Below are 24,759 nucleotides of genomic sequence, written 5' to 3' on the forward strand. Positions count from 1 at the left end.
AAAATGGTCATTTTGAAGGCAAATTACCGTGGAAATTTCATTACTCGGTGGTGAGAGTGCAGAAGTGCGTATCTCAATTTTTGACGGAGTTGAGTCAGCTGCATAAACGCGTTGTTGAAGATGTCGTCAAGCTGCCAGCAAGAGACTATAATCGAAAAAAACCGTAGAAATTGTTTCGCGTATCCGCTCGGGCTTAAGTGCAGAAATGCGTACCTCGTTTTGGCCCCTTCATTTGATCAGTCGCGCTTTCCGCAAAACGCGCTCTCCTCAGTGATTCCCGCCTAAAGCATACTTAAGCTGATTGACTGTTCTGTGTTTTTAAATATTTTCGGGAATTCGCTGGTTTCGAAAAGTTCCTAAATGCTAATCACTCGAGGGCCCTCCAGTATCATACCTTCATATAGGCACCTATTACTAGCGGCAAGCAGCGTTCATGTCCATTATTCACTCTCTTGGCCAATGCAACGCAATTGGACGATTCATCACAACGGTAACTTGTATTAGAGTCAATCGAGTTACACAGTGCTTCATCTACCGTGGAGGCTCAACCAAGGGTCAAAAGTGTGATTTTCTCGTTTGAGAGAAGGTCGCTAGATGCCTCCATGAGGGATGGTTCGGCTATTTATTTGGGTGTTTATTGTAGCCAACAAATTCATTTCCGCGCATCGACCTATTCCCCCTTCATTCAACTAATGTAACTCATTCTTTCAAAATATTAATCGCTTTGTGCGGTCTCTATAACTACTTCAAATTGACTTCAATTTTAGGTATTCTAGTTATTTCGGTAATGGAGCATTTGCAAGTGTCTGAAATTTGACGAATTTCGTGTTTAAGTGGAAACTACTGATAGAACTGAACACGAGGATACCCTTGATTAATAAATTGGACAATTATCGGAGAAGATATGACAAAATGATCTAATCTGATAGAATACATGTGTTTAAATGGGAAATGCCGCCAGATGAAGTCACTAGGCGGTGCATTTTCTCATTTTTAAATTGATTTTAATACTATTTCCCATATCAGAAAAAATTTATGAAAAATACTGTGAAATTAGCTCTTTAAGCACTTTCAGATGAAGCAATAAAAAATTTGCATGCAAATTCTCCATTGACCCGATTGGCAAAAAGTGCGCGAACATATTCCAACATGACTGATATGAGCCGCGACCCAGTGGGTTTTGAAAAAATTGAGGTATTCATGAACTCAACTAAAACTAGTTTGAAAGTATAATCAGGGCCGGATTTACCAATAGGCTACATAGGCTATAGCCTAGGGCGCAAAATTCTGAGGGGCGCTCAATTTTTGAAAATGTATTAAAAACGTATTTCCCAAAACCAACATGCGAACGTAAACGTACCTCAAAACTGTTTAAAATTGTGCTTTTTAAAGGTGAATTTGAACATTTTCCGGACACTTAACATCCTCCTTCTGATCTGGAGGGGAGGAGCGCCCCCCCCCCCCACGAGAGCGCCTACTTTTAGGGGCGCCACCCTAAGTTTAGCCTAGGGCGCTAAAAATGTAAATCCGGCCCTGAGTATAATCTGTGTAAAATTCTCGACTAAAATCCAACTTTAAAGTATTGAAAAGTATGTTTAAACTTCCTTTCCGTTATCATAATGTCGTTACCGTCCTCGGGCAAAGGGACCTTAATCAGTGGCATGGCGTGCTTTACGACATATCGATTGATGTGCCATTTAAATCTATGGAAAAGGACCGATAAACAGGGTCTTTGCAACGAACACCTAAATAATCGATTCTTCACCACAGCTTCAAATGGAGGAATATCGATAATCGATATCATTCATGTCTCACCACTGACCTTGAAATCAACAATGATTTAATGATACTGGAGCAAAAGGAGGTCCTCTGAAAACGCTTCAGGATATCAAAAAGAAAAAAAAATAAGGTAGAATTGTCGAATGAAAATAGAATTTTACGCTCTATCTACATAAAAACGAACCAAACCGCTGGCATTTCATTCAACAGGACACTAAGAAGGGATTTTTGACGAATTTCCAAACTCCAATTTTGGTTCTCAATTCAACGAAATTAATTGCTCTTTAATTACTGCAAATTCGTCCATCGTGGGACTGAAAATTTTTCATCGTGGAGTGTTCCTCCTGAACAGTCACATATGGACCGCATTTAGCAGGAAGAAACGAAGCCACATCAGCTATTGCCAAATTTCATCGGATAATTTCATTTTCTACAAGAGAACGTTCGTGCGGATTCCTTTGAAAGTTTTAAAACATTTGCTTTGACTTTGCAGAAAATTCACTGAAATTTGCGCAAAAATCCGCATAACCGGTTATTATGTAAACAATTAAATTACTCAGTTAAATTTGGCAATAGCTGATGTGGCTTGGTTCCCTTCTGCTTAACGCGGTCCAAATGGACTACATTTGGACCTATAGATTCTCGTCCGGTTTAAAAACAACGTATGTGCCATTAGTTTCCCTATGCACGTAAGTGTTTTTCCAGAAGAGCTAGAATTTATAGTTCCAAATTGCAAAATGTAGTCCAAATAAGGGTCATTAACTAGAAGTTGAACTATTTTACATGGACGGTTTTGCTTTATTGAACAAATGATTGCAGAAAATTCACCAAAATTTGCGCAAAAATCCGCATAACCGTTTTTCTGTAAAAACATTCTATCGCCCAGTTGAATTTGGCAGTAGCTGATGTGGCTTGGTTCCTTTCTGCTTAGCGCAGTCCATTTGCACCAATAAGTCTTACAGTGTTAATGTGACATAATCTCTAAAACCCAACATCAAATCGCGAAAACGTCCTTAATGAACAAAGTGAGTCGCAAAATGTCCGGACGACAATGTTCCAGGTCCAGTCCATACCCGCAGAGGAAGCGTTCGTTTGCGGGGCGCACTAAAAACCCATGAGTAAAAAAAAAGGGGGGGGGGAATAAAATAACAAAATGCCCGTAAAGTTGCCACTTAGGCGACCCGAACGCCGGGGCTGGCGCCATGGCTATCGATTCGGGCGCTTGTGCCGCCGCCCAACGCACAGTGGATCGAGCCGATCGGAGAGGTCGGACTTGAAATTTTTGACTAAAATTGCAAATTTGGATGTTAAATTCGTCACATTTTGAATTGTACGGAGTTTTTCTGCAAGGAAACTTCACGAGAAAACCAATAGAACCACTTGTAAGACCTCAAAATTCTGTATGAACGGAGTTATAAGCTTTTAAAGTTTCCAAATTTCGTCCGACCTTCCCCATTGACGGTATCCACTGTGTGGCGCACCGTCGAGCTCAAACCAAAAACCGCGTAAGTCGCATGAGAACCCTATGGAAGAGACGTGGTTTTTGATCGGTGCAGCAGCGCAACGGTGGGAATTTTTATCTCCTCTCGAGTTAACTTCAGTAGCGTGGCGTGCTTTGCGATATATCGATTTTTATGCCATTTGAACCTATGGGAAAGGATCGATAAACAGGGTGTTTGCAGCGAACACCTTAATAATCGATTCTGTGCCATGGGTGTAAATGGCATAACAATCGATATATTGCAACGCATGCCACGCCATTGGTTAACTTATTTTTCTTACGTTTTAATTTCACTATTGTTCCACCGACGCCCGGAAGCTTTTCGTGGCTTTTCTTGGATTTTTTTTCTTCAACGGCCCGCGCTTTTGTGGGCGGAAATCAGTCCGCTTGAATGTGCATCAAAAGCGGCGCCGCTCGGCTTAAAACTATCGTGCATCCTTCAATTTATCAAGTTTTTTTGGGCCTTTTTTCGTCGATGAAACCCCCTCAATGCTTAAGATCTACCATGAAGATGAAGATGGTCTGGAATCACATTTTTTCTCACGCCGAAGAAAAGGAATTTTGAAGAAACCTCTCTCTTGGTAAACACGCCAAGCGGGGTTTTTTTTTGTCACAACTGTGCGTATTTTAAAAATTTGAAGATACTTACTTTTATCATCCATCCAGACTGAAATGGTTATCTATGATTTCGCGGATCTTCAGAAAAAGTTGTAAATTTCAACAGTGGCCTAGTTAAGAATTCTTTAAGGGGGGGGGGGGGAGGTCCATTCAAAAACATGACGGTAAATTTACATTATTTTGTGTTCGTTCCTGATAATATTTTATGCCAAAAGTAAAAACAAGGTATACCAATAAGGCCGGGAGTAAGGCCGGATGTAAGTGACGCTTACATTTTCGGAAAACCAAAGTGCTTGAGATTTAGATCGATACTGGCATCGAAGTTATAAATGGGAGATTTCAATGTAAAATAGGAATAAGAAGAGTGTCCAAATTATGCTTAGAGTGTGTTTAAAATGACGATAGATCGTTTTAAATTTCCAATCACCCTCCATTTAAACAATGCTAAGAGCGGTAAAATGTTACCTTGTTTTGGTTTGTATATACATGCGTCCTCGATATTAGTGCCGCATTTAGTCACATTAGTGCCAAGAAAAGTCGACAGCCTAGATTCACAACGAATACAGAGGAAAACTGAGAGTTTTACTTTCAAAAATTTCACGTCGGTGAAACATTTTATTTCCATTTTTGCCCTATCTAAGTGATATGAATGATGAGGAAATGGACCACTATTAAGTTCTTAATTTCTTGTTTTGATTACTTTGCACAAACGAAAGACAAGACTCAAATTGGGGGAAGGGGGAAAGGTGAGACTAACATCCTGCGAAATTGCATAAAAAGTAAAGTATACAGTGAAATAGGTGTTTTCGCGAAATTAATACGCATACCCCTGGTAAAAATTGGCAGTAGAATCTGTGTTCCAAAATACCATAGACCTACAGCTGGCTGTAAGATTTCCAATAGCTTCTATAGCCGGCTACACAATTTCTTATATAGCCTTTTATAGCCAATGGCGATTAAGCAACAGCCAGACGATAAAGTGTACGCTAAACGTCACTAATTACGGATGCTAGGACTTAGTGAGTTTTTGGACTACCGCTCTCTTTTTGGGCCGTAGTATCTTGATTTATTTTGCGAGGAAAGCTCCGTACTTTTGATGGATGCCTGCCATTACTAATATATTAGAGCGCCTTCAGTTTAGTATGATACTGTGCAATACCTCTGGTGTGAAATAGTTGCTTCAAGCGCCGTGGCACGCTGCGGCGCGGCAGGCGGGCAGTCAGCGCGAAATGCGCATTTGCGCCTACAAACCTAACAGGGATGCTTCACGCGTTGCGCAATGCGTGAAGTATCCCTGTTAGGTTTGTAGGCGCCAGTGCGTCGCCGCTCCGCTTTGTGTTAGGCTCCAATATTTCATGTGGCGGAGTCAGCGTTATTCAACTCATGATTTTGAAATGTTTGCACATCCTGTATGGATTATTCTCATTTTAATTGATGAAAAAAAAATATGTATTAAAGGAAAATATAATGTGTGTTTTGTAAATATTAAGGTGGCTCCGTATCAAACTTAATGATTTCCAAAGCACACGAATTTCTACACAATTTCTTATAGCCTTTTATAATGGATGGCGAAAAAGCAACAGCCAGGCGATAAAATGTAAAGCCCGGCGATAGGAACTATAGCCCGGCTGCATAATTTTTTTAGTTTCTTATAGCCCGGCCGTATGATTTTCTCCACATTCTACAGCCAGCTATATTATTTTCTGTAGCCTTCTTTAGCCGGCTATAAGAATTCCTATGGTATTTTGAAACGCAGCTCTTATCGCCAATTTTTACCAGGGACACCCTTAATTTTTGTGGCGAGACATTTTTAAGATCGAGGGGTTGGGGTCATCCACTATACGCGGAGGAAATCAGTGGCATTGAGTGGTTGGCGCCACATACAATCTCAAAATACCAATTTGATCATCCCTCCTGTCTCTGAATCAAAAACATATGACTGTAGATGGCTGTAGATTCCCAGGAAAAAAGGAATGAATAGAGAGCCAAACAACTGAACAATAAGAAAAATCCAAATTTTCCATGGGAATAGGGGGGGGGGGAGTCTCTCGGTGTTCCAGGAGTTAGGTCCCCCGAGACCTCTTCTTTAAACGCCCGCAAGCTCACCATGCACGATTGTGATACTTTTGTGGTAAAATATTCCTATGCATGTTTCATAATCGTTTTAATGACCTTCCATTTATCTGCTTTATAAGTATTTTTATTAATTAAATAAAATACAAAAAATTGAGGCGTGTGATGTTGATGAACGCCTTACCCAGCGATGATGTAGAGGAAAACGGGGGAGGTCGCCTACCAGGATTTCATCCTGCAAAGTGGTTCGACGAATGATCCAATTCGGAGATGAATCCTCGATGATATCAGTGGCGTGGCGTGCTTTGCGATATATCGATTGCTATGCCGTTTAAACCAATGTTAAAGAATCGATTTTTAAGGTGTTCGCTGCGAACACCCTGTCTGTCGATCCTTTTTCATAGGTTTAAATGGCATGCAATTTCATGTTTATTAGTCGCTGGTTTGTTTTTATGCTGGTCAACCTACATCGGCGTCCACCTATTTCGACCATCGCTCCGAGTGCCTAATATTTTCATGCGCTATGACAATCGTTTGCATCTGCAGAGCGTAGAGGTCTGTATTCCCATGCGCTATGTGCCTCGCACGTATTCACCAAATCGTTCTGAAAATCCCTTTTTTTCCCATCATCTCCAGCGCAAGTAGAAACCGCATATGAATTGGACCGCGTTAAACAGAAAGGAACCAAGCCACATCAGCTATTGCCTTTAACTGGGCAATTTAATTTTTTACATGAAAACGGTTGTGCGGATTTTCGTGCAAATTTCAGTGAAAATTCTCCATGGTACGAAACAAATTCCTTAAAAGTTTCAAAGAAATCCGAACAAACGTTCTCTCGTAAAAAAATTAATTGCCCAGTTAAACTTGGCAATAGCTGATGTGGCTTGGTTCCTTTATGTTAAACTCGGTCCAATTTGCCTTTTTGTGGATGGCTAAATCTAGGAAATCAAATTCAGGGGCTTGCAGGACAAGTGGGATAAGTGCAGGTTTTGCTTTTTCAAGGATTACGTGTTTAAAGTTTCAAAATTACATGGAATGTATTAGTGAAAAAAAGCATAAGCTCACTTTTTGATGCTTGAAAATTCGATTTTATTGAGGTGAATTTTGCACAGAACATACTTCCAGACAGAAATTAAGGAAGTTTTCAAGGATTTACGTCGACTAGTATTCTAAAAAGGACATAAAGTATGATAGGATACCTGCAAAGTTGTAAACGGGCTTACGTGTTTCACATGTTGGCAATCGATGTTCCAAAATCTGAACTGTTTAATCTGTGCTGTTTTATTCTTTAGAGACGATTATATGAATGGTCTTGCCTTCAATTTTCACGGTATACTCTGTAAAAGATGAAGGAATATGAACAAAAATTCCGAAACGTGCAACGTTCACAATTATTCCTTTAAACACAATAAAACAGGAAATCTGCCGAATTTCAAATCCAAATATCGATGACTTGCTTGGCGACTTACCAATTTCCGATTTCATTCACTCTTTTTATCAGAATACAAACTAAAATATTTTTTTGAAATCGTCTGTAAATATTATCATACAAAACAATAAAACAGAAAATTTCACACGGAATAAATAATATTGCTGATTTAACAATGCAATTGCTAAAAAAAGAGACTGCAATGTTTCAACGTGAATTTCACAACAAAAAAAATGATTCTTTAACCACCCCCGTGGTTGAATTAGCTTACGATAGTGGTTATAAAGAAGCATTTTTTGTTGTGAAATCTACGTTGAAATACATATTGCAGTCACTTTTTTTTAGCAATTGAATTGTTTGATCAGCAATTTAATTTTTTCCGTGTAGGTGGTTTCTTTAACACAATAAAACACTAGCTGAGATTGCAACATTTAAATTTGAAATACTTCATTTTCCGAATTTTGCCATCAAGCTACGTTTTATTAAGGACCACACTGAAAAAAATTCTCGGCGTTTTTACCACGGTCTGTTGGTACCTTCACCATCTCACATTTTTTACCAATTATCGGTAATTTTACCAAGACAGACTGGTAAGCGTACCTAAAAACCGGTATTTTTACTGTTTTTTGTCGGGTAAAAATATCATTTTTATTGGTAATCAATTCCCGGTAACTTTACATTTTATCTCGGTAATTCTACCGCAGTCGATAAAAAATATTGGCGTTTTTACCAAGGTCCAGTAAAATTATCGAGAAAGTTCAATAATTTTACCGAGATTTCTCGGTAAAATTACCAATTCCATAAATGGTGATTTTACCAAGAAAAAACTGGGATCAAATAGAACCCTGAATTCTTGGTAATTTTACCCTTTTCTTGGTAAATACACCGAGATGTTTTTTTCAGTGCAAACTATCGAGCTGCTCATAGTATTACTCCTTTTTTCCTTCATAAAATTCTTAGAGGTGTGCAATTTGGCAGCACCGCGCGTAGCTCGATCTCTGGCTCCACACAGTCGTGGGGCCGGTGCCGCGGTGCATCGGATCGGAGGTGCAATAAATCGGAGCATTTTAAGTGCATTTGAAGTATTGAAGCATCGCGCCCCTAATTGGAAAACTCTGATTACACCGCCGCGGTCCTGGCGTCATGGCGACTGCTTATTCCCTCTTTTTTCAAAATTTTACTCAGATATCAATTTGATAAACGCTCCACCGTGCAGCGGCCCTGCTGCTTTGGCTGTAGTTTGATAGTGTGGAGTCGGGCATAAATAAGCTGTTGGAAATAGAGATATCGTAATTCTATCGCAACGGTTCATAATTTTTGCAGACGTGTACTACGGACGGGTTTACTGAGACTCAACCTAACTTTGTTAGATATTGCCTGATTTCCTCTCGTGTTTAATATTTTTTAAAGTAGAAAACCAAGCATCTTTTTTGAGTATTAATGGGTGGTTTCACGATAACTGAAATAGTTTTGTCGCCTTAACAGACAACACATTTTTCGGTCATATTTTTTAGTAGAAATGATCGTCAACATATTCCGATACATTTTTAGTTCACTTCTCCCATCTCTCAAATAGTCCATTTTTCAATTTTTAAACCTTTTCGTGACCACTTCAGGTCGCACTTGAAATTTGTCTCCATTTTCCGGTCATGTTTTTAGTTGAAATGAAAATCACTCGAATTTTTTCGCATTAATCTTCAAAAGGTTACGTATTATAACGCTTTCTTATGATTTATTGCTCTACTTCGCAATTAATGTTATGTAAATTCCGAAAATGTGCTGTCTATCACGCGGTAAAAAGTCAGCGTAACAGACAGCACATTTTCGGCCATTTATACAGCAAAATTGAAAAGTAGAGCAATACATCTTTGAAAAGCGTTATAACACGTAAACCTGTGTAGATTAATGCCAAAAAAATTCGAGTATGATTATCATTACTACTAAAAATATGACTGAAAAATGTGCGCTGTCTGTTCGGCGAAAAAACTATTCCAGTTATAGTGAAACCACCCTTATGTTCTTCATTATGAAGCGGAAAAATCTGGCAGGCAGAGAAATACGGCGTTGATCCCTGAAAATACATTTTAAATAATAGAAAGCCTTAGGCGAGTTAAATGCGGTGTTTCTAAAATATCCTATGTCTTTGGTGGTGTGAGGAAAATTTCGTGACTAAAACATGATGCCTGCCCTCTCTGCTGATCCGACGCGATGCGGCACCAGAGACAAGAGACCCTCCACTGGCCTCCTAGCGACAAGTGGAAGCTTTTACTTTCGGGGTTTCAACAATTCCTTATGGACAATTATTAGGGAGCAACAGTCATCACCTTAGTTTCGGCTGTTGACTTACCTACATGGTCGATGATGAGCTTCGGATGACGTCATGAGCCAAACAACTTTCCCAAACGTCGGCCACTTTCGGCTTGTTTGCAAAACGAGACTGCCAACACGTTGTTGAACATCAACCATGTAGGTAAGTCAACAGTAGGATGCTGAAGTCCCGAAAGTAAAAGCTTCCACCATGGCCAAGATACTAGTGGAGGGTCTCTTGTCTCTGTGCGGCACGCGGAGTCACGCACGGTGCGGTAGCAGGACTAGCAGAGCAGGCCCGGCAGGCGTCTGCATACAACTATTCGTACTCGGCGGATGTCCGCGTTGCATACTCACAAAATTGCGGGCGCGCCAACTGTCCTCGCAGTCCGAGCGGCTGCTTGCACCGCGTTGTTGTTCCAAAACGAACCATTTTTGGAAGAAACAATATACATGTGAGGGGCCTGGAGGACAAGGCGCATAAGTGAAGTTTCTGCTATCTCGAGAAATACTTGTTTGAAGTTTCGACATTACATGGATCCTCACGGGGGACAGAAAGTTCAAACTGACTTTTTGATTCTTCAAAATTTGAATCAGGGAGCAAACTTTCACAGAATATGCTTCAACTCTAGTTTTACTTACAATGATTAATATCTCAATTTTTGTCAAAAACTACACTCATGCGTCTTGTTCTACAAGCCCCTTGTATATGCTATGTAGCGCTGCTCAGATTGTGGAACGGATTGTATAATCTGTATTAAATCAATTGCGTTTTTATCGGAAAATGGATAAAAATATGTGAGACTGTAGCTGTAGGGGGAACATTCCAGTTGGGGCTTTCAAATTGATCAGCTGCGATTGACTTAGACGAAGTACATACAATATCCGTTGCAAAATCTGAGCAGGGCTGAAAAACTTTCATGTCGTTTCTAGAGAGAATGGCTCAAAGGACTAGAGTAGACGAGTGACAGATCTGAGCATTTGATACATGTTCCTCAATCAGAATTTTACGCAGAAGGTGATTCGTGCAACAAAAATTACCGAAACGTTACGTTACTACCATTAGCTCCTAACTAATATATTTTATTGTTTCTTGACGCGTAAATTTGAACTTTCTACCTATGAAAAAACAAAAGTCTATGCGAGTCAAATCGCGCATTGAACGTTTACCGTATGTAGCAGTCGCTGCGGTATGAAAATATGGCAACCTCGATTTTTGGTGCTTCTGCTCAGCTGTTGTACGATTTTAACACTTTGAACAACACACAGTAGGGAGGGAATGTTGCTCGATGGAGAAACTTGGCAAAACCGTTGTGGTGCGCGATTTAATTCAAGTAGACTTTTGTTTTCCCTAGGTGAGTGGGGAATCTAAACTTCCCGCTCCAATGTAAAATAAAAACAATAGGAGTTGATTTCAGTAATTTTCGTCGTGCGAATCGTGCTTTACGTGAAATTTTGATCAAGAATCATATCAGAATGCTTAAATTCGTACATTGCCTTGTCTACTAGTCCAGGCGACCGACGACGCGATGCGGTACGTCGTACATCAACATCACAGACCGCGAGGACAGTCGGCGCGTCCGCAATTTCGTGAGTATGCAACACGGACATTCATCGAGTTCGAAAAGTTGCATCCTTGCATCCAGGCGTTATGCTCGCATTGTCAGGGAGGCAGCTGCTGCTTTGCTGCTTTGCTGCGAATGATCAGTGAAGTCGCATGATCTGGGGAGCATTGCGAAGCATATACTCTGATTTCACAGAGAATGTCTCAATGATTACTGACAGCCAAGGAAGAGAAAACATTAGTTGAAATTTGAACGAGAGGCTGCGGGTAACCTTTACTGTGCAGGTGGAAGAAGTTGGCTCCAATCGTCCGAAGGTTCCAGTCGATTTTGACAATGCGCTTGAGTCAACTATTTTAGACCCAACTAGTGGTACATATGTCGAAGGCAAATAGTCAAAGCAGGCATTTTGTTAAATGCCCAGGCGAATAGTTAAATATTCTTACTTAGACTGAAATTCTGATCATTTTGCTGACTGTAGATAAAATAATTCTCAGATCATGTGCAAACGAATTCCCTTTAAAAACTTGTTCCATACGATTATACCTACATGCGTTTTCTCTAGTCTATGAATGCAAATTTATCAAAAAACATGCAGTATTTCGTAAAATAAAAAGTTTTCACAATTTGGGCGGTTGAAGAATTGTGAGGAGCATTTTTGAACGGGAAATAAAATGACAGTTTGTACTTTAACGGATTTTTCGTCTCGAAATATTAAAAATTAGAGATATAGGTATTTGTGAAAACATAAAAAACCTCGTAAACTTTGATTTGAGTAGGTACCTATCTACCTAGGCATTTGATAAAATGCCTGATTTGACTATTTGCCTCCCTGGTAAAAATTGGCGATAAGAGCTGCGTTTCAAAATACCATAGGAATTCTTAGCCGGCTAAAGAAGGCTACAGAAAATCATATAGCTGGCTGTATAGAATGCGGAGAAAATCATACGGCCGGGCTATACGAAGCGATAAAAAAATATGCAGCCGGCCTATAGTTCGTATCGCCGGGCTTTACACTTTATCGCCTGGCTGTTGCTTTTTCACCATCGATTATAAAAGGCTATAAGAAATTGTGTAGAAATTCGTGTGCTTTGGAAATCATTAAGTTTGATACCTACGGAACCACCTTAATATTAACAAAACACACATTATATTTTCCTTTAATACATATTTTTTCCATCAATTAAAATGAGAATAATCCATACAGGATGTGCAAAAATTTCAAAATCATGAGTTGAATAACGCTGACTCCGCCAGATTAAATATTAGAGCCTAACACAAAGCGGAGCGACGACGCATTGGCGCCTACAAACCTAACAGGGATACTTCACGCATTGCGTGAAGTATCCCTGTTAGGTTTGTAGGCGCAAATGCGCATTTCGCGCTGACTGCCCGCCTGCCGCGCCGCAGCGTGCCACGGCGCTTGAAGCAACTATTTCACACCAGAGGTATTGCACAGTATCATACTAAACTGAAGGCGCTCTAATATATTAGTAATGGCAGGCATCCATCAAAAGTACGGAGCTTTCCTCGCAAAATAAATCAAGATACTACGGCCCAAAAAGAGAGCAGTATTCCAAAAACTCAGTAAGTCCTAGCATCCGCAATTAGTAACGTTTAGCATACACTTTATCGTCTGACTGTTGCTCAATCGCCATCGGCTATAAAAGGCTGTAAGAAATTGTGTAGCCGGCTGTAGAAGCTATGGGAAATCTTACAGCCGGCTGTAGGTCTATGGTATTTTGGAACACAGATTCTACTGCCAATTTTTACCAGGGCTACGACATATACCTGAGGGGTTTTCACCCATAAAATACTTTGAAGACAATGGCAAATTTTACCATTCAACCTTCAACTGGGTTTTTGTTTTCTCTTTTTTTTATCTCTTCTTGTACGGCGAGACAATTGACGTGTCCGATGTATAGTTTGAGGCGTATTAGCAGCCATTAAGCAGAAAGAAACCAAGCCACATCAGCTACTACCAAATTTAAGTGGGCAATTTAAATGTTAACAAAGAGAACATCTGTGCGGATTCCCTGGAAAATTTTAGGAAAGTGGCTTTGTACCTACTGAGCAGAAAATTCACTGAAGTTCGCACAACAATCTACACAACCGTTTTCATGTAAAAAATTGAATTGTCCAAGTAAATTTGGCAATAGCTAATGTGGATTGGTTTCATTCTGCTTAACGCGGTCTAAATCGAACTCTACGGGTTATTTTGCAGGAAACTAGCTTCATTTTAGCACGAAGGGGGAACTTTAAGGGAGAGGTAATACCACTTTTTGTATACTGAATCAAATACACATTTTTTTGGTGGGAAGAGCGGGAACTTAGATGAAAAAAGCCCAACAAATTTAAACAATTATCTATTTATTAAAAATAATTAAACAATAATACTGTACAATTAATAAAATAGTAAAACAGCTGCTTCTGGTGATGAGGTTCTAAATTGAAAACTGAACGGACTCAAAACTTTAAAGAAAGGGAGAAAAGATCTGAAAATAGGAATATGCTACGAGCCTTAACCAACACGGACTAAGGTGTTGTCTGATCGTTAAACGAGAGATTTTTTTTCTTCGACAAAATAAATTTTGGCAGGAAATAAAAACGCGCAGATATTCAGACAGGAAGATACTTAAATTGCAGAGGCAAATAGGTAAGAATATCATTGTTGACAAAAGAACAAAAAAAAGGAGGAGAAACAGGATACTTGCTTAAATTGTCTATTCGCTCCTTGAAATTCTTGGAGACAATTTTTTGAGTTAGTAATTTCAGTGGTACTTAATTAGTTTGATTAAATTTTGTTTTAATGAACTTTAAAAGGCATAACAAGGATGTAGACATGATTTCAGACGTTTGATTTACGCATTTAATGGCACCACAATGTATTTGGATCCTCTGCAGAAAAACCAGAAATACATTATCTCAGACTGACAGCTGGATAGAGATAAATCAAAACAGTCACATTTAAATTGCGCTGTTTCAAAATCTTATCTTCTATTTTGATTTTTTGAAAGGAAACCAGCCATTTCACACTTGAAAATTTTTGCAGCTTACCTTGCCATGAGGGATATTTTCACAAATTTTAAGCAAAAATATTGTTTTGTTACCTTCCAAAAAATTATAATAGGAGATGAGATTATGAAACAGCGCAACGTAGGGATAAACCTAAGTGTTTTGCTCAACTCTAGTTAGTTGTGAGTTAATTGCACAAATCACAAAATTGAGTTTTGTTGGTGGTTACTTGGGTATTAGCTTAGAGTGATAATAGTAGATTGAAGCAAAATTTTTGTTGAAAACTAGGTAACACGGACATTTTTTTAAAATACAGTGGATGATGTGATCCACTGCAATTTTTTAAAGACACTATGTGGAAATATTTTGCTTTGACAAATAATATTACTCTCAGCGAGGTCAGTATTAACCAAAAGACACAATTCTGCAATTTATACAACTTATCAATTTTAGAAAAACCTAAACTAAGCAATATTGACTTATTTCATCCACAGAAAGGTATCTTCTAAGGAAGATTCACGTTATTCAAAAGAAAGCGCTTGGTTTCTCTTAAAGAAACTACACAGTATAAAAAGTGCATGGCACAAAACTTGAGGTACGTCAAGAGGAATGTAATCCTACCGCAAAATGACAAAGAAAGAAAACTATTTTAGCATCCACATTTTTCACTCCAGGAGTACAATTTTCTTCGAAGCATAATTGTAATAGATGATTCAAATACCTATATCAGACCATGAGATTACGAAGGTAGGTGCCCTACTGTGATAACAAGAAAGGCTTAGTTTTGTATTGCATTGAAAGATAGATATTGAAAATGGTGCAATTGATTGACTCACCTCCATTCCAATGGTGAAACTGGAGGAACGAGGATTTCAGTTTGCGACATTGCAAACTTCCTATCTTACTTTCTTTATTAAAAAGAAAAATATTCAGTGTCATTTCTGGAAAACTTCGCTTATTTTTTGTTTCAATGCGAAGAATATTCTGTTAAAGTTTCAAGCTACAGCGTTAGTTTGTTTTCCTTAGATAAATTAAATCGAAAGCGGAGATTTTGAAACACCGCAAAAGAGATACGCATTCCTACAATTTCACAGTTGATTTGCTAAGAATCACTAGTGAAGGATTTTTGCAAAGTTATGCTAAAATCATTAAAGTCAGTGATGGGGACTGAACAGAGAAGCTTGGCATTAGATATTTGCGAAGTTGGCTGATCCAGATAATGAAGTAGGTAACTAAAATAAAACATCACCCGAGAAAGAAAATGAGAGTATGGTAATCTGACATGTGGACAAGAGGAAGATATTTTGATTATCTCAAGGGCACGCTTTCATGTATACAGCAGGTCTCTTATTGCTTCCCTTGAAAAATACAACATAAATGAGCAAAACCTTGTTTTAGGCTGCTTTCAAACTATAATCTAGCTAAAAAAGTTCATCATTCAAAAAGGATGGAAAAAGAGAATTGCTTCGTCAGATAACGTTTCAGTCACATTTGAGGGAAAAGCTCTAAATTTTCGACACATTAGTTCCCAAATTTTATGCTGATGGTTAATACAAAAGGAGAAAGAAAACAATGCTCTGTTCGTCTTCTACATATAATTCTTGGCAGGCTTTAGATTATGATGCGGCACTTGGCCCTAATTTTGTTGGCTGCGGTCAACCGCAAGTTGCGAAACCTAACTTTTAGATTTAACTTCATGTTGGAAAAATTATATTTTAAAGTCACGCTGTACTCAAGTTGAGCTTTTTCATAGCATGAACTACCCTGAATTTTTTAGCGATGCAAACTATTAATCAGCGATCAAATGACCAAGTCAACATTCTTACTCCAACTTGCGACCAACCGCACACCGTAAACCTGCCAACAAAATTCAGGCCCTTGTCTATGTACAATTTTTTTTAATACGTAATCCGTTCTCTGGGACTGGTAGTGATATATTGTCAAGATATTGCAACAATATTGCTGGCAACTTGCCTATGAGTTCGACATTTACATCAAGTAAAAACATGCTTGCATCTAAAAATGCGCTCAGTGAGAAGGAGAAAGATGGTACAATTTCAAACTGTATGTACGATTGTTATGCAGGATTTTGTACAATAGCTGTTCGATATTTTATTTCAAACCTCAATTCCGTTACTATCCTACAGTTGCATTCACCGAGGAAGTTTCTCATCCTAATAATCTTTTGAAAGGGGAGCATCGAAAATAATTAGAATCACATTTGAAATATTCTGCCTCGAGATTTTAGAGTTGAACGATCAGTTGATAAGAAAAGACTTCAGTAAATCCAGATTCGTCTGAGCAACTTTCAGCAATCGCTACGAAAAAAAAATAAAAACATTTTTAAAAAAAATCAAAGCTAAAATACTTTTTTTTCTAACGTTAACGGAACAACCGTTAGCTGTCAAAATGACTCAACTAGTTGTTCAAAAAAGGACTTTTGAGTGGGGTTTGAAGGAAAATAATCGTACGATGAATACAGGACTAATGAATGAAAACCATTGAATCTGAATTGAATTGTCATCCACCATTTTGGTACTTTAAATTTCTTTTGGCTGATCACTTTAATTAGACAGAAAGAAAAAGGAAAGTAAGGCTTCTACTACAAGGAAGATGGATAATTGGAAAATAACAAAGAAAAAGAGTAAAATAAAAAAAAAATAGAGCTGTTATTTTAGCGAATCAACAGGATCCTTAAGAATACAAATAATATTAGCAAGTTTTACCACAGTGATTCCTGTAACGTAAAGTATAAAATAATATCACAACATGAAAGAAGAACCTAACTGCACAGAGATGGAAAAAATTAAAAAAAAACCCTTGAAACAAATCACAGACTAGTTGAAGTAAAAATAAGAAAAGTAAATTTTAGCGACGGATAACAGTGAAGGTCTAGAAGTTTGATGGGTGACCGAGCCAGCTGACATTGGGTAACTTCAACAGACTGTATTTAATGCATGATATGATTTTGATGCATTGAATTTCATGATCAAAAGTGAGGCAAACACTTTCGCTGAAAAGTGTTGTGTTGAGTGATAATTACTTAAGATTTAGCAAAGCTGAAATTGTAACAGGAAAATTTAAGAAACATACAAGATAGGCGTATGGCAGAAATCAGCGGTGGGATGGCTAAAATCATCATTAAATAAAAACCATTGTAAGTTAAGAACTATTAGTGGCACAAAATTAACAAATGAAGCAATTAACCAAAGAGAGGCTGATTTATCCTTTAAAATGAAACAAGACTTCACATATTGCTAAGTCTTTGAATAAATAGATAAGTAGGTATGTTCGCAGTAGAGTGAAATACACGAGAGCTTGGGTTCGACAATTGAGGAAGTTAATTATTACCACAATTAAAATAAAATTAACCACTCCTCAAAAAAGGAGGTACAATCCCAGGGTCTCTGTACAGATAGAAAAAAAAATATGATAAAAAAAAGAATATTCAAACCTGCAGAGCTTTGAAACATAAAATTATAACAATTTTGGGAAATAACTTTACTCGAATTTGTTCAAAGCTCAAATGAGGAACATTACGATCCAAAATGAAAACAAAAGAAAAAAAAAACAACCTTCAATTTTATACCATTAATCTTAAGAAGAAAAAACTTTGAAGACTACGCCTAGAGATTTTAAGTACAGACATTCAGCCACATTATCAGTAGCAACTTAAAGCAATTCAACAAGGCCTGAGACTTACTTCGATTCAGTAACAGAGCTTCCATACTAGATTAGAAAGTAAGCAAAGATCGAGATATTGACTAGTTCATTGAAATGCCCCTGACAATTGGATGGCCGAAGGAAAGGCAAGGAGGAAAACAATCGAGAATTAACTCTAGAGATATGTTGAGCGGAGCTAAGCAACAGCAGACGATGCACACAGAACTAAATACACTGTAAATATACAGTTTAAATTAATAGTTACTTCAGACAGTACAGGACGACCGGTACAAAAATAACGTTGACTTCTTTACTTTTTTACAAACTCAATAAGTAGAGGAAGATAATAGAAATTACAAAGTACAACTTAGGTATTTGCTCCGTCTTTTTAAACTACTTTCAACTACGATTGGATCAGTTGCTCTTGGCACAGAATTTTATTTTAATTATTGTTTCTTATGGACTAGCAAAAATCATTAAGACCCGTCCGGAATCTACGCTTTCATGGCACTATTAACAGACAAATTACCCTTCAAAAAAATGGTAGATAATGTTATGTATCGACTTGTGTTGAATGTAAAATTTTGGTGCTGGGTTAGACCTTAAGATTCTTAGCTATCTACAAGAATCAAGCATTAAAATACGATTCTAAAATTCACACAGCTGACCCATTGGACTACAAAATAGAATAGTCTAACGAAGAAATTAACGTATTGATCAATAAAATTCAGAGTGAGTTGTGAGTAATCAATGAAATTATTTCACAGTATATAATTCTTGGAGTGCATTAACAAAAGTTAAGAAACATTTTATGGAGAGAAATCGAATCAGAATTAATAATCGCAAGCTATTTATAGGTTACAACAGTGAGTATTTTATTTAACTTCATGAAGTTAAATCAGGTCATTTCGCACCGATATCTTAGATGAGCAAATTTAAAAACAAATCGAGACCTCGTTTACATTCCGCACTTAGAATAATTTCAAATAAGTTCTGTGGGATAGCCATGATACAATTCAATAGAATTTCATTGACAGTATTAAATACCTGGATGATCGCGTGACAAAATTAACAACTGAGCCTAGAAATCTGGACATAAATTTGATTTTTCCTTGTTTCACACTCACTTCAGAGATCTCTTTCAATTGTTTCTAACAACACATCTCAGTTTCAACATTTAAAACTATCATAATACTTACAAATTAATCATTATTTGATTAACAAAATTTATAAATATAGGCAATATTATTTACAAAACCTGACGGCCAGAAAAAAAAGCAACTATATTTACTAGTTACTATACAATTTCAATCCTCAATCAAATTAAGCAATGCAAGCTACAACATAGTCTCAGATATCAAAGTAATTTTTGCATTCTCTTGACTCCAGTTTTACATATTATTTTGAGCTTCCTCTCATTAAAAGTAAAGTAGTAAGTAGCTTCAAATGAGAAAAAGAAGAGGAATAAAATAGAGAAAAACATTAAAAAATTAGAGGAGGCGAGAGACAAAACTGGAGTCTACAGTAAAAAGACATTAATTTCTGACAAGGATGATATTTCTTTGAGAAAATAAAATTACTGAACTGAATTTGTAATTATGTGACTGTTAATGGTTCTAAAAACTAACAAAATAATGCTCTAAGTAGGTTCGGCTTACTTATGATTTTCTTAAACCAAGGATAATGTCGATTTCATCCCAATCATATTAATGCCTGAAAATAAATTTGCGGAAAATCCAGAGAAATTAACTTTGATAAATAAATGGAAAGCTACTTCAGCCGCTCAGAGGTGATCTTTTAGAGCAAAATTGTAAAAAAAAAGACAAAAAAAAAGACATGCTTGTTTTGTGAGCGGTTGTTAACAAAGGGCCAGTATCCTGTTCGATAAGGGAGACTTTGTTGCATGATTAAAAATGAATAAATTAATTTTTAAACTATGTATAGACTTTAAATATATTTTGACTAGCATGGATGATAAACACACAAAACGGACAGGCACAAGCATTTGACTCCGATAAAAACTGATAAGTTCTCAAGTATTCACAAAATTTGAGAGAAGACTTCCACAAAAAACGAGTGTTCAACTACCTTAAAGGCATTCCATGTCAGCGACATTATCTGGAACAAACAAAAACTCTGATTACTAGAAAGAAAAATATTAGGATTTGAGTGGAAGGATGGATGTTTAATGGATAGTTCTCTAATTTTCTTCTCGGGATAGTAAAGGTTCTTCTATTTCATCAAAACAACATTAGATGAAAAATATTAATTTTTTCTCTGAAGTGAAAAAATGGAAACATTTCAAAATTTGAAACAGTCTTCTTCAGTTTTGAACAAACTAAACTTGTTTTTCATCTAAATAACTGATCACATTCAAGGATAAAAGTCTAGGCTTTGGATTTAAATTAATCGAGAGATTAATCCAAGTTTTAATTACACAACATGATATACTGATGATGTTAAATGACCCAAATCAGACTAGTTTGTTTGAATCTAGATCTCTATAATAACCAAGGAAAATTAAGACACATTCATAAAATATGTTGAATCGGAGATGAAGGGTTTGTCTTTTATTTTAAAATGGAGCAATCAGACACATTAAATGAAAAAACTACCAAATCAGTTCATTTTAATCTGATTTCAATATTTCCTGAGCTCTGAAAATGAGCCGAGGACGTAATAAAAAATTGAAAGCACAACAGATTGCGACTCACAATACAAGTGAATCATGTTTCATGATTTACAAAATTGACTTACTATTTTAGCAGAAACGTAGGATCTTGAAGGCAATACTCAGGATTCATGAAGAGGAGTTTCAGAGACCGCTACAGGTTGAAACCTACGGCACCTGGTAGGTAAAAAAAAGAGCGCTGAATAGAAAATGGTGACAAAGAATTTTGATGAATTTCTTGAAAGTGATAAAGAAATGATAACGTTACTAAACAAAAACTGTTTTGAATGATATGAATTGTTTTTTTTTTTTTTTTTTTTTTTTTTTTTTTTTTTTTTTTAAAAGAGAATGTATTTTATTGAAATAAAAAAATAAGAGAGGCAAGAAATTTGCAAGGTGGCAAACAAACATCTACAAGTCGTGAAAACTCCTTAGAGTTTCCTTGTTTTGGGCTTTGTCTCCCAGGTATTAAATCTTATCTAATCTTACAACAAGATCTACAAACTGATTGCGGTAGACGCACTCATACGACAGTATGTTGGAGTTTTTTTGCCAACGTGCGTTAAAAAATTCAGCATAAAGCTGAAACTCTCAATACAGAGGGAAAAGCTCATTCGAGCACAAATTTCCCTCTAAGAGACATGCTGTTTGGAGCAACACTAGTTACATCCATTCAGGAAGGCAACTGCAGACGCGTTTCGGCCTTGTTGGGCCATCCTCAGTGCAGCGCAGCCTCCTGAATTATCTGTACCAAGCTCGAGAGGTCGTGAAAACCAGCCCGAGACTTGGGCGAGCGGACGCTGGTGGCAAGTATACTTGCGCCATCGCTCTTTTAATCGCTCACTAGATGGTGCAAGTAAACTTGCCGCCAGCGTCCGCTTGCCCAAGTCTCGGGTTGGTTTTCACGACCTCTCGAGCTTGGTAGCAGATAATTCAGGAGGCTGCGCTGCACTGAGGATGGCCCAACAAGGCCGAAACGCGTCTGCAGTTGCCTTCCTGAATGGACGTAACTAGTGTTGCTCCAAACAGCATGTCTCTTAGAGGGAAATTTGTGCTCGAATGAGCTTTTCCCTCTGTATTGAGAGTTTCAGCTTTATGCTGAATTTTTTAACGCACGTTGGCAAAAAAACTCCAACATAAGATCTACTAACAACTTTCCAGTTTTACTGATGGTTGTTGCGAGCAAATGAAGCGATTAAAGAGCTTTTCTAAAATACCTTGGATCATTTTCAGTCTGTTTCAGTTCAGATATTGGAGGCGGAAATGGGTGCTGATAGCCACCAGATGAATCACTTTCTTGTTCACTGCTTTCTTCACCGCCGGGCGATGAGAGAAGATGAGATGGGATACCTCGGATCACAGATGTTCCTCTACTTGCTCCACTTATAGTGTTACTTGTTGGGTTTGATCTGGAAAATAACAGACATTGTCATTAGAATCTTCATTAAACACAAAGCTTACGGAAAGGATACAGTGTTTGTGCAAGCTGAGATTTATAGCATCTGAGTGTGCTTGAGGTTAGAGCGAGAAAACAAAGCAATCGGTAAATTTAATCGCAGATAAGTAAATTCAATTGCAGATATCTCAGCTTCTACCGGACCGATCACTAAATTTTTTGGAATTGGCCTAGTGATAAACATAATGATAGTCAATTAAAGGTCCACGAAAATATAGCAAGAGCCAATTAGCTCCCACTAGTGTCTAGAGTTCTTGACAAGTTTTTTTTTTAAATGGGATATGATTCTAGAAAATTTTCGATCCAATGAGCTTTGAATATTATTGCCATTTGACTTCCTACTATTCAAGTCCCATTTTACTTGCATCCCATGAGGATCCATGACCCATTTCTGTGACAGGAATTACTTGCTTGCAACTGAACACCAATCTAGGAGTATCCTGTTTCAGATAAGTTTACCCTTTTCTTCTACTTGCACAGATAACAATTGAATCGGGACGTGCAAAAACCGCTATTGTCCATTTTTCCAGTCTCCAGTTTTTTTGAGTTGATATTACTTTTAAAGAGTTCATACAAACATGAAAGTGATGAAAGGACTCGTTTTGGGATTAAGGTAACCCGAAGACGAGTATTAATGCCATTTTTGTGGTTGCATCAAACTCCCAAAACTATTATCAACTCAAAAAAACTGAAGACTGGAAAAATGGACAGTAGTGGTCTTTGTACATCTCAATTTAATTAAGGCGTACTTGCAATAGATGAAAATAAGTGACTAATCCGAATAGAGTCAACCGTATCAGTCCTCAATAACACAGAACGTTGAACTTCCTTGATTTAAGTAACTGAATGCAAATCCATTTTTTGAGCTGTACTTTTTCATAATGAATTTCACCTATACTGTTCATAAAACCTGGACGTGAGACTTGTAAAGTTTTCTTGCAGTACCATCAAGCTTAAAACATTTTTCTTTTCTTAAATAGAATTGATGGTTTTAGTTCCATACTATCTGCCATAGGAGCCTATTTTACAATCTTAATCCGCCATTATTTTAAGACTGAATTCATGAGGCAAACGTACATTTTCATATAAAAATAATTTTGGGAGTGGACCAAACACACTAAATAAATTGGTCTCTGATCAAGACGGTTATTTCTTCATCATTGCTATCATTGGCGATTGATCTTGATGATTCAATAATAAATCTTACAGAAAAGAACAAGTATCAATGTATATTAGACAGGAGCTGGGAGTGAAAAATCAAGAGGAGGGGGTAAAAAACAAGAAAAAAGTTGTAAACAATCCTTCTCATGGTCACAATTCAATCGAGTTTGTTAGAATACTGGAATTTGGTTAAGAAAGTTTATCCACTCGAATTTAACCGGGCTTAAAATGTTGCAACTGCAAAACACGGGAGAGGAACATGCATTCCTTTCATTCGAAAGAGGATGCACACAGTTCATGAGAATTGACTCACTGACTTGAAAGAAAAGAATTGGCTGATGACAATGGATCAAACTTTCGTAAAGGAAGAAAATACTTGAACTAATGTATGGATTGGCAGACCAAGTACACTTATAAACAGAAATATTTTAGCTTACTAATAGCAACCACGTGGCAAGTATGGTAGGAACTGCTGTTAATCCTTTAGAGCATTAAGTCTCATTCTGGTTTGAACAGAGTTTGGATACTGTTGCTGACGTGTACCAAGTACAGAGAAAAGTAATAATAACATCAAGTCATACCTAGACCTAATATTGCGTCTTTCTTGGGGGCGTGTAAATCTGAGAGGCAACTGAGAGGCATCAGTGACATATTTATCTTGCGTCTGTCGCCGGCGGCGTAAAGCTGGTGTCAACTGCATGTCACCTCCAGTATCCGACCAAGTGTGCTTAGTTAATAGGATATTAGATAACATGTCAGCAGCCGCATTCACAAGATTATCTCCAGAGTACCTGTCGATACAATGCAAAACCAATTTCTTCAGGCATTTTCTCATAGCATATTACGCACACAGCAGCCTTGGAAACGCTGATGCACTACTTTATTACACATAGGAAAGATAATTACAAATATGCTGTGGACTAAAACTTTTTAAGTTAGAATTTCCTGTTATAAGTTTATATAACACCTTTATATACACCTATTGACACTTTTATTGGAGGTATTAGAACCTAGAGGGCTCACAATTGATTGAAATAAGAGTTACTGATGTAATCAGACCTTTGATAGATATGAAAAATGGATCAAGGAAAAAGATTATAAAGGACAGCTTGCTCAGATAATTGATATTCAAACGAACTACGATGGACTGAAGATAAAGTCAAGTTACAACAGAAGAAAATTTCTTAGATTTTAGACTTTTCTCATGATTAAAATTTATAGGTTTTCTTTAAACTTTCTGAGGTAAATTTATCATGTTTTGATCTCTGCTGGTGAAGTTAATGGATGCAGCCGAAGTTCATAATATTTTGGTTGGATCCAAAAATTCATAACGAGTATCCCCGATTTTTCGCGGATGAACAATATTTCATGAACTTTCGGAAATTCGGGCCTAGAAGACATCTGGCACAGTCTGAATTTTGTCTCGTTTGTGTTGTCAATGTTTTTGTAAGTTCCTGCCAGCTGGCTGGAGGATAGAAGTTCACATGCAAAACCCTAATAGCTAGCGCTAATCACCGTGTTTCA

At 37.4% G+C, this 24,759-nt stretch overlaps 2 protein-coding genes across 8 annotated transcripts in view; both read right to left on the reverse strand.

Annotated features, from left to right (window-relative positions):
- LOC109030472 (matrix metalloproteinase-2) overlaps positions 1–24,759 on the reverse strand; it is a 364,259-nt gene that overhangs the window by 51,899 nt on the left and 287,601 nt on the right. The gene's annotated exons all lie outside the window — the stretch shown is intronic.
- LOC109030298 (tau-tubulin kinase asator) overlaps positions 13,623–24,759 on the reverse strand; it is a 68,167-nt gene continuing 57,030 nt past the window's right edge. For all 5 annotated transcript variants that reach the window (XM_019041203.2, XM_019041225.2, XM_072303224.1 and 2 more), the window contains 4 exons: positions 23,817–24,026; positions 21,836–22,027; positions 20,705–20,795; positions 13,623–20,065 (listed from right to left, as the gene is read on the reverse strand). In XM_019041203.2, coding sequence (XP_018896748.2) covers positions 20,741–20,795; positions 21,836–22,027; positions 23,817–24,026 — 457 coding nt within the window. In that variant the 3' untranslated portion in view covers positions 13,623–20,065; positions 20,705–20,740. The remainder of the gene's footprint in view (positions 20,066–20,704; positions 20,796–21,835; positions 22,028–23,816; positions 24,027–24,759) is intronic.

Source organism: Bemisia tabaci, chromosome 8, assembly GCF_918797505.1.
Source record: "Bemisia tabaci chromosome 8, PGI_BMITA_v3".
In the NCBI taxonomy this organism is placed as follows: Eukaryota; Metazoa; Arthropoda; class Insecta; order Hemiptera; family Aleyrodidae; genus Bemisia; species Bemisia tabaci.